Source organism: Ctenocephalides felis, unplaced genomic scaffold (assembly GCF_003426905.1).
Source record: "Ctenocephalides felis isolate EL2017-DRISC unplaced genomic scaffold, ASM342690v1 CF-g0.4_SCAFFOLD_01604, whole genome shotgun sequence".
NCBI classification, from domain to species: Eukaryota; Metazoa; Arthropoda; class Insecta; order Siphonaptera; family Pulicidae; genus Ctenocephalides; species Ctenocephalides felis.
Window position 1 is genome coordinate 1697155 of NW_020537758.1, and position 11747 is coordinate 1708901.

Here is an 11747-nt window from a genome sequence, read left to right on the forward strand (position 1 = left end):
CAAAGACAATAACAATTAAATTTAACAACAAAAACATGTCGGTAATTTATTGATATGTATATAATTAATTTGTATTAAGTCTTTAAATTAAAAAAATTAAATTATGCAGACAAAATCCAGGGACAAAATCATTTTGATAAATAAACTTTGTTATCACAAAATTAGGTAAAATTTTTAAAAAAAATTTATATACAAAAAACAATGATTAGTCAGAAAAATACAATTAATAACAAACTATTTTTATAAATTTGTTGTAAAATTTTTCATTACAACTTTGTCAATTTTTGCTAAATAATGATGCAATTGAAATTGATTTTATTTAATTAATTTATATGTTTAATACAAGAATTTATTTATTTTTTAATATTTAATATAATTAATAAATTTATTATAAAATCCGGCCCTGTTTTTTGAAATGCGTCAAGAAAGTCTTGGTCTCCTCTCATAAATATTTCTGAGGTGAACAAAACACTTTTAGTCCTACCAAGAACTTCTTTGGATTAACATTGTTAAATAAATAAATAAATAAATAAATGAATAAATAAATAAACAAATACATATATAAAATGTTATTCTAGTGACTATTAAAATGTGTATTTTAGAAAAAAAAATTGTATAAATTTAAACAAAAGCTTTGTGAACAAATTTTAAGTGCAGAATTTAATATAAATAGTTATAAAAAAATAAATAGAGGAAAAATTTGTACCTCCGGTGATTTAAAAAATAAACTCGTACTTTGAACAAAAACGCTGTAAAAAATCGATTTTATTTTAATAAATAATAATTAAATTAATAATAATGATTTGTAACAGTTTTATTTTAATTATTAATAATTATTTGCTTAAGAATAAATAAATAAATAATTCATTAAGTAATATGTATAACTTAACTAAAAACTTTGTGAATTATTTTTTAGAATTTTTATTTAGATGTTATCAATAATATTTGATTGTTTATGAATTTTTTTTAAATATTAAGTTTTTTTAAAAAAAAAATTGTTATATGACTACTAAGATGTTGCCACATCGGTTGTTGAAATGGTTTTTGACTTATTAATAATTAAAAATAAATAAATTAATGATCATTAAAAACTGCAAAAAAAATAATTAAATTAGTTAAAAATTTAATAAGTAAAAAATGTATGAACTTTTTAAAAAATAATTTAGTACGTTTTAATCCTAAATTAATTAATTTTTATTTAATTAAGTGTATAAAAATATTTTGTTATCTAAACTAATAAGTGTTTAAAATAGTTTTAAAAAAATAGCACCAGTAAAAAAAATCCTGAAAATTTTACCCTTTGAAGATTTGATTTGATTTCAAGATGAAACTTTCTGAGAAAAAAAGTTTCTTTTCAAGTCTAGTGCTAAATTTAAGACTTTTATACGAACTGATATTGATGATTTTGGTGGTCAATTATGGTTTTGTGGTTTGGTTTTTGGGACTTTTTTGGTGGACCAAGAAGCAGGATGTTAACGGACAATTGGCCCTGGTAAGTAGACAGTAGACGAAGGAAAAAAATTGATAGAATTGTAGGAAAACAAGGGTTATATATGGTTTGTAGATGATTTGATTCTAGTCTCTTTCAATTATTTCATAAGTTAAAATCCAGAAATTATTTTGTTTTTTGGATACTTCTGGTGTATTGGATGTCTTTCTATTGACCAAAAATATGATCATGAATTATTAGACAAATTTGCAAAAATTGGAAAAAAAAATTCTTGCCATCTACATCTATTACTTCTAGTCAATATCCATCTTAAAACCAACAAAAATTTCTGGTTGTTCCAGTTACCAGCCAACCAAATTTCTATTCGAACCATTATTAGTAAAGACACCTTATGCCAACCTATTATATTTCTGGTAAAATTCTATCCAATAACCAACTTGGTCTAATTATTAGTCAACCAAATTCCAACTTGAAAAAATTAAAAATTAAAAATTTTTAGCCATCTATTTATTTTATTTCTGGACAATTTCCAGGTGACTGGTGGAGCAAATGGTTTCGGCAGAGAAATCAGTTTTCAATTTGCATCTTTAGGATGTGATATTGCAATTGCTGATATTGACTAAAAATCTGCCATGATAACTGTGGAAGAAATCAAAAAACAACATCCTGGGTCAGGATACAATGGTACCAGGTAAATGAAAAAAACAAAAAATTTTGGTTGTAATCATAAGTAGGAATAAAGTTTTTAAGGAAATTAGTTTATGAAAAATAGTTTATTTAGGTAAAAACTAGTACTGAGTTTCAAAGAACAAATATTACTTTCATCTGAAATTTGAGTTATTTTTTAGATTTTTTTTTTTTAATTTTTAATATAAAATCATTATCAAGTTAAATTTGTGGTAGCACTAGACGGCGGTGTCATGACATTGAGATAATTTCAGTCGATCTTTTATTCATCTGTTTAATTATTTATTTTGGTAAATAAATTAACCAAACTGGTGACCCTGACATTGTCTAAGAAGATACATATATATAAGGTTTTCTTCATTTGTTTGTAATTGTTTCTTTTGTCACTAAATTGGTGACCCCGACGTGATCTTAGATGATGAACATGTTTAGGAATTCCAAAAAACATTTTGGACAAGTCATGACAAGAAAAATTAAATTACAAGTAAAACTACAGTTTTTTCCACTAAAAGAGTACTTAATACAAAGTACAACAGTTAACAAAAAATATCACTACTTAAACTACGTTAGTCAAAAAAAATTTCACACTCTTTATTTTAATTCTTTATGACAATTAATTATTGTCATAGCTAAATAATCATTAATCAATTAATAATTAATTTTCCGCCGTTTAATTAAAAATTAGCATAAAATTGCAATCAAAACAAATCGTAAAAAATTACAAACATATTTTTTATAATGAGAAATTATGGAATAATTCACAGAACAACCTTCGTTTGAAAATAAACTTTGATTAATAGTTGTGTTTGTTTTATTGTAATTGTTCTATTGATAATAACAAATTATAAGTAAACTAGTGTGGTGCATGACATCGTGCCTCAAGGCAAATTGCTGGAACTTCCCTTAATGAAATATATACACAATACATACATACATACATACACAAACATTCATTTTTTCTGAGGTATGCCAAAATGTTCAGAACCCTTCAAAACGTCGAGAAATGCGTAAATTTTCAATTTCAATTTTTAGACAAATACAATAACTTACCCTCGAAGTTAATAAATAAATTATTAACATATTATTTATTCAGAGTCAAATTGTGAAAAAAATCTCTAAAAATTCGGTATTTTTTTCTTTTAATTTTTAGACAGATGTCAGCAATCCCGAACAAGTAGATTTGCTGAAGACGAATATTTTAAAGGATTTTGGACGATCAGTGGAAATCCTGATCAATAATGCAGGAGTTATGGAAATGTTTTCCTTTTCCATAGACCAACCATCTATTTTCAAGAAAATTGTAGATGTCAACTTGATGGCACACGTTTTGGTAATAAAAATATTTATACCACTAAAAAATATAAATGTACTATAAACATTTTATTATGCCAAATTATATATACCAAATTTTATCTATACAAGTCAAAAATTTTATATATACAAGTCCACGTTCCAACTATGAATTGTGTAAAATTTTGAGATCCAAGTGTGAATAAAAAAGTTTACTAAACTCTAGTAAATTTTATCTAGTTTTGACTAAAGTATAGAAATTAAAAAGTCCAGAACAAAATTTCCGAGTTATTTAAAAAAATCTAAAAAAAATTCCTAAATCGATTCTTAATATATACAAGTCGACGTTTCAACTATGAATTATGCAAAATTTCAATACATTTTTATCATTATTTCAATAATTTTCATGTTTTTCCAAGACCATAAACGCCTTTCTGCCTCCAATGATCGAAAACCAAAGGGGCTTGATCGTGGCAGTGGCGTCCGAGGCAATTTTCGCCGGAGCCAGATATGGAGCAGCATACTGCAGCAGCAAAGTGGCAGTCAAAACATTAATAGACTCCTTAAAGGACGATTTAAAAATGAGAGGAATAAAAGGAATAAATGCCTGCACGGCTTTGCCTTATTTTATGAAAACCGATGTTGAGATGTTGAACAGATTCAAATTCTTGTAAGTTGGTGAATTATAAAATTCCAGAAAGTTTGGAATAATATTTTGGAACATACAAAGTTGACATATGAGTTTTCATCTTCAGAATTACGAATAGATTTTTTTGAATTTTCAGTGAAATCGGTATGATAGTTTTGTAAAAACAACTTGCTTTAATCAAAAATTCAAATAGTTTGACTTCCTGGTATAAAATTTCAAGTAAACATTTGTTGTGTAACCCAGTTACTAAAAATCGCTCATTTTCGAAATTTTTGATCAATTATTATTTGACCAATTTTTAACGATTTGTTTATTCTTATAAGTTGGTGATAAAAACTGTATTAAATGCTCTATTTTTGAGATTAACCAATTCATTAAGATATGTGTTTTCCTCCTAATAGAATTCCTCCAATTTGTCCAAAATATGCAGCTCGCATATTAGCAAATAATGTTCTACGAAATGTGACTACTTTTACGATTCCTACGACTCATTATTATTGTATGGCACCAATAAGGTAAAAAATGAAAACATAAACAGATAAACAAATATGTTTCTACATTTATTTTATATTTTTAGGTTCTTCCCAGAAAAAGTGAGATTCATCCTCCTAAATTGGCTCTTGCCAAGAATTTTGGGGCTGACCAAAGATTGTGATGAATTTTTGCAAAATCAAAAACAAAATCGAAAAAATCAAATGAATGGTAACACAAATGTTACTTTGGATCTTAATAGATATTAAGTAGTAGATAGTTAGTTAGATGAATAAATAAATTGTAATTTATTAATTATTTATAAAGTTGTTTTTTTCTATTCTAGTGTGTAGACTAAATATGATTATTTTGGTCCAAAAGCTTTTCCAAGGAATATCTAAGATTATTGCTTTTAATAATTGATATTATCGTACTAAAAATGTACAATTTTGTCCTTAAATTCAGCTCAGAATAGAGATTTTAGTTAAAAAATCAGCAGTTCCTTACCTTTCAATTTCAAGAACATTATTTTTGATAGTTTTGGAGAAAAATAGTAATAAATTTGAGACATAAGTATTATACAAAAACAGGAATATATTATAGTCCATCGAAGTATGACGTTTTATATTAAAATTGACGTAATTAAAAATTTTGTTCCCACACTAACAATAAGAATTTCTGAAGCCTAAGATTTTGTAGTTTAGTAAAAAAAATAGTTTTGTTTATAAGAGAGTACCAGGAATATAATTGTCCTTAAAATATATGATTTTTATTAAATTCTTTGGGAAATTAGGGCTTAAAATTGAAAAACCAAGTCTAAGTTATTCCTTACATGACTTAAAGTTTTAGAACCTTATATTCTATAGTTTAGAAAAAAAAATTACGAATTGATGACAAATATATAAAACAACAACAAAAACTTTGAAATATGCCATTTTTCTGAAATTCCAATACAATTGCAACTTTTAGCTCAAAAGTCCGTGATTTCTTTACATACTCATGCTCAGGAACCTTATATTTATTAGTTTAGTAGAAAACTAACTGTGATTTTAAAACAAAGGTGCCATTAGATTATAGCAATGAGTTATCGTCCACAAAATACTTCAAATACTTCGACATAAATTATTCAAATTTATATAAAGCACAATTTTTGTTTCAAAAATCGTGAAACATCTTGCATGTCAAGTTGACTAACTTTAGGATTTTTAATTTAGCATAGAAATAATCAAAAATCATCACAATCAATCAAGCACAATTTTTGGTGAACTATTGGTGCATGGCATCGTGCCTCAAAGCAAATTGCTAGAACTTCCCGTACCAGAATTAAATTTTCGAGCAAAAAAAATTAATGATCAATAAATATCGATCATTGAATAATTACAATTGTTTTAAATATTTTCAAGGACAAAATTAATTTTGCTATGTATTTATGTGTTCATATAATATACAGTGAAGATCTTATTGCTCAAAACAATTAAAAATGTTTATATTAAAGAGAAGCTGAATGAATCCGTCTGAGGATATATTTCTTACGAGTAAAATTACGCATATGAAATATATATATTTTTAAACTGAATTGTAAATTTAAAATTCATGTATTTTTATATAGATATATTTTGAAAAATTTTGGAAAAATAATCTGAAAATTTTGAAATTTGTTTGAACCGCATAAGCAAACTTTAAAAATTAAGGAAGGAACCCAAAAAAATTGTAACAAAATCAGTCCACATTTTTAAAATCTCTACAAGATATCTGATAATTTGACGTGCATATGTCTAATGATCATTTTTGACCGCCATATAACATTTTTTCCGCTTTTTCCTCTGTATCTCTGCAAAACCGCTAGACCTGCATTACCAAAAATTTCACCAATTCTTCATTTCATCAATACAAGTAAAATGTTTTTTTGAATCATTCAAATTGAGTACTTTGCTCTTCCAAAAACTGTATTACCGTTTTTGGCACTTTTTGCCACGTATCCTCAAAACGGCTGGACCTGCCTTCACCAAAAACTAATCATCACGTCTTCTCATCAAGAGGAATCGAATGTTCTTTGATTCATTTAAATCGGTTGATTCGTGCGCCCGAAATCGTGGACGAAAATTTGTATCCAAACATGCGCACACATTCACACACACACATATATCCACTTTTTCTAAAGCATACCAAAATGTTCAGAAACCTCTGAAACGTAAAGATATATGAAAATTTTCATTTTCGATTTTTTGCGATTACTATAACATACCCTACGGGAAGTTAAAAAAATTCTATAACACCTTGTATGATAATTAACTTTGAAATGGATAGAATCAGACAGAAATTTGATAAAAACTACTAATAATATTAGTATGAGTCTATTTCCTTACCTTCTCTGACTCGTTTTCCCTCGATCTGCGCCCTCAGAATATCCAACCCAGGTACCACAATTGCAGGAAGAGTCCTCGATCTCAACAGAGGCGGAGGTTGGCCACCACCACCTGCACCACCTGAACCATCCTTACCACCAACTTTACACTTATTACATCTCTGATAACAACTTTTGCACTTCGCACAAACGATTTGCACCAGACCACCGTTCTGTCTATGACACTTGGAACACCTTCCACTTTTACTATCACTCGAAGACACCTTCTGGCACTTGCTGCAGATATCGTTGGAGGATAATTTCTGGCACTTGGCGCAGGAGTCGATCCTCTGGCATTTCGGGCAGAGTTCTTGTGGATGGGGATCGAGGCGGTTGGGTTTGTGGCATTTGCCGCAGTTGTCGCTAATTGGTTTTTGGCACTTGGAGCAGGTCTCTTGGTGTTTGTTCTGGACGCAGCAGTTCGGGCAGAGGTCTGAGATTGGGCAGTGACATCGGGAGCAGGCGCTGCTGCCGGCGGCGGCTGCTGCGGGCCACAGGGCGACGCGCTGCAGCTGCTGGGCGAGGGCCTCCGCCTGGAGCAGGGCACTGGGCTAGAACAAATTTTTGAAACATTTGCTAAAAATTATAACAATGTCAACGATTACGAGGTCTATTAAGGTTAGTTTGGCCATCGATCTGAAGTAAAGGGTATGGGCGTGTTCCAATATGTTCTACCATATGAAATAAAACAAAATTTTGGATAGCAAATTAAAATTGAATACCCTTTCGAATGATGCTAATTAAAAATAGTCCAAACAACCGCACTTCCCGAAAACTCCAAACAAAAAAGAGTCGCGTAAGGATCACACGCGATTGAAGTAAAACTTTTAATATTGTATGAGTAGGCAATTAAGATAAAAATAAAAAAAAACATCTAATTTGAATTTTAAAAATCATCTTTTAATAATCATATAACATCAATAATAATAAGATCTCCTGAGCATCGGCACAGCTGTCCTAATGATATTAAGAGTTTGAATATGATGTGAAGCTTTCTTCCTAATTTTGTTACCTATCTTACGGGAAATTTAAACCATAAACGTAGAAGTTCATCATTATCGCCACGTTCTATGTACACTAATTTGCCCACACAACCATTAGCTAAGCCATCACTTACATCAATATTAGTTGTTATTATGTAAAATTTATTCAGAACTAAAATTATTTCATACGGCAAAGCCCCGGTATCAATAACCGATTTTTTTGAAACTGCTGACGAATGTATGATTGTTGATCTGTGCATGGCAACCTACATAAATATCCGTGGCAGTAGATTTTATTTTGTCTTCAACGAGACTTTCAATTCAATATAAATTTATTATATTCCATGGCACATTTATTCTCTAAGAAAAGTCTTATTCCATGAGGACATAATACAGCAACCTCTTCTTTTGTAAAAAAAACGTGATTCAATTAATGCAAGTTCATATAGGGTTTAGCGCTCGACTTACGCATGACATGACGGGAGTGGATACTCGCGACATCAGCGCTTACGGCGTCGTAGTTTCAACTACACGTTGGCATTTTCGTTGCATTTGTACGGATTTTACACCGTGTAGCCTAAAGAAATTTTTACACCCATATCGCGCCTAAAGAAGTTTTACTTCAAAAAATTATTTTCACATTTTCATGCACTTACAAATAATAATTAAACAATATTTGTTATTAATAATATAGTATATACCGATGTAAATAGATTGGCGTTATTGGTTTGTCGATATCTTTCACAGTTGCGACACAAAACGACTTTGAAAAAAAGGACCACTTTCACACATTTTCAATGATATCTCGGCCAAATGATGAGCTACGGATTTGAAATTTGGCATATCGGATTTTCTCGAAAATACCTATAAAATGGCATCAAAATTATTTAAATACCAGGGTGGGGCCAATTCTGTATGGAAACACGCCCATACCCTTTCTTGTAACTTTATGCTAAATTTTACTATAAGGATGTACATATTCTTGATGCAAATGTATAGAGAATTGTATAGAGAATGTAAAATATTTTTCAAGTACTAGAACAAATTTTCGAGATATTTCCAAAAAACTATGAAAATGTCCACGATTATGAGGTTTTTTAAGTCTGGCTTTAACCATCGAGTTATTAATTGTAGTTGCAATTTTATACAAAATTTTACTATAATGATGTTTATATTTTTTGATGCAGATGTATAGAGAATTGTATATAATTTTAGAAATGTAAAATATTTTATAAGTGCTAGAACAAATTTTCGAGATATTTGCAAAAAACTAGAAAAGTGTTCACGATTATGAAGTTTATCAGTTCGGTTTGACCATCGAGTTATTATTTGTAAATTCGTTGCAATTTCATGCAAAATTTTACTATAATGTTGTATATATTTCTTAATGCAGATGTATAGAGAATCTTATATATAAAAATGAATCTCAAAATGTGTTGGTAAGCGCATAACTCAACAACGCCTGGACCAATTTGACCAATTCTTTTTTTAAAATGTTCGTTGAAGTCCAAGGATGGTTGTTACGGCGAGAAAAAACAAATAATTGCCGGGAAAACCCTAAAAACAGCCCTTTTCTTCTTTAATCGAGTAGGCAACGCAATTTGTAAAAAAAACAATGATCTATGTCATGACATTTTGTGTAGTTTTTGATAATCTAATTTTGAATATATTTATATAAACATAGAAATATCTTTTTATTAATCAAGCTATATTGGCAGCCACAAACATTGATGTAAATTAATTAAATTTCAAAATTCAAGAACAAATTACAGGCGAATCAGTTGATTCGGCAACTAACCAAGACGATCCGCCGGAGTTTTTAAATTCGCTGGATTTGCTAGGATTGTCACCTCACAATCTTCAATTAAGGGTTGGATCGGCAATTATAATGTTGCAAAAAATCGACCAACTATGTTCAAAGGATAGTATAAAGCACAAATGTTCTCGCACCCTGCATCCCAATGCGTTTCCAGTGCGTTTATGGTATCATTAAGTGTTTGTGGTATTAATTTAGAAAACCATGGAAAACTTCTCACATGGAAAATTGTATGTTGTTTGTTCCGTATTGGAAAACCATCAGATTTTTTGTCTATGCGCCAGGTAATCAAACAAAAAAACATCGTTTATACACAAAGCACTACAATGAAAATTGAACTGATTTTTGATTTATGATTTACATTATTAAAATTACTTCCTTTTAAATGCTTATAGTGTTTTTATTTAATTATTTCTAATTCACACCGATTTATTACCAGGGTGACGGTTCTGTTCAGGATAATTTTTTGCAAAGAATAGAAAAAAGGTAGCCACAAAACACCGCCACCATTACAAGTTTTTTGACAGGACGAAGTCTGTCGGGCGGCTAGTTGTATATAATTTTTAGAAATGTAAAATATTTTATAAGTACTAAACAAATTTTCGATTTAAGTAAGAATGTGTTGGAAAAATGATGGAATATTTAGCCTTTTGATCTAGATGAATAGTGCACATATGAACAGGATTTTACAAATTAATTCACCTAAGATTTGGACATAAACAAACAATTATATATTAAATTATCAGTAAGAAAAATGTATTTAGAAATTATAATTGGCAAAAAGCAACTAATATATCGTACGAGATTATAGACTAAATTATTGAAACAATATTTGGATTGAAAAATCAAGGGTCGTATCGTTTTTTTACTATTGTTTTTTACTGCTACTAAGATCATAAATGAATCACAATGGCAGGACATCAAATAGGATATTAAAAAATATAGGATAGGATATTCAAACAATTTGGAACTTCTGAATTGTAGACGTAGGACAGGACAACGTCTGTTGGGTCATCTAGTATAATTCTATAATTTTGCCACATTAATAAAATTTATATTTAAAATAAATTTCTATCAAAGAAGCAAAACACTACAATTTCATAGAAACGCAAACTTTCAGAATGCAATTAAAATAACTTCATAGTAACTTGAAATGAAATATTTTTACTCTGAAACTGGAATCAAAGTCCTTTAGAAAATAGTTTACTTAAACTTTTCTTGCAATAACTTGCAATAAAAATATAATACTTTAGAAGATTTCTTGCAATAATACATAAAAATTCCTCAAGTACTTTGAACAACAATAATAAAAAATTTCCTCGGGGCTTTTAAATCTTATTTTTATACTTGTGCCTCACAAATCTAAGCCTACTTTGGTTAACAATAAAATAAATTTAAATACATCCATAAATATCTAACAAAAAAAAAATCGCCTAAAGCATAACGTTGCATTTACAACCGTCGTGAATGATGTTTAGCATATCGAAGAGGCGAGGATTTTCTGCATAAATCCAACAAGAAGAAGAAGAAGGTTTTCACACAAAATATGAGTTCTCTCGGCGCATTCCGTACATTGTCAAGAAAATGTACCGATGGAAAGGAATTTCTGTGAAAAATCATTTTATTCCCATGTCACGACATGGAAAAACATTCTTTATTGAGAAGACCACATATGAAACGAAGGACATAAAATATATGCTTTGAAACCCTTCGATATAAATTTACTGCGCGGTTCACTGATTTTTTTTGATTTTTTACGTTTTCACCAACACTGGGAAATTGATTCACACACCATAGATACATATATACATACATACATATATACATTCTTACATTCGTACATTCATCCGTACATCTATCTACTAATTGATATATCTATATTTAATTAATTATTTTAATTGGATAATAATTTTATGATTGGATAAATTTATTGTAATTAATTTATGAATTAAACGATTCATGTATAAATTTGTAATTATAGTAATATAAGTGTTTGT

At 29.0% G+C, this 11747-nt stretch overlaps 1 protein-coding gene across 1 annotated transcript; it reads left to right on the forward strand.

Moving 5' to 3' along the window:
* Positions 1-1376: 1376 nt before the first annotated feature.
* On the forward strand, positions 1377-4816 carry LOC113372757 (epidermal retinol dehydrogenase 2-like). The gene is made up of 6 exons (XM_026613100.1): positions 1377-1492; positions 1984-2141; positions 3288-3467; positions 3847-4097; positions 4478-4591; positions 4654-4816. Exons 3-6 carry the CDS (start codon positions 3387-3389, stop codon positions 4814-4816), a joined length of 609 nt encoding a protein of 202 aa, XP_026468885.1. The 5' UTR covers positions 1377-1492; positions 1984-2141; positions 3288-3386.
* The last annotated feature ends 6931 nt before the right edge of the window (positions 4817-11747 follow it).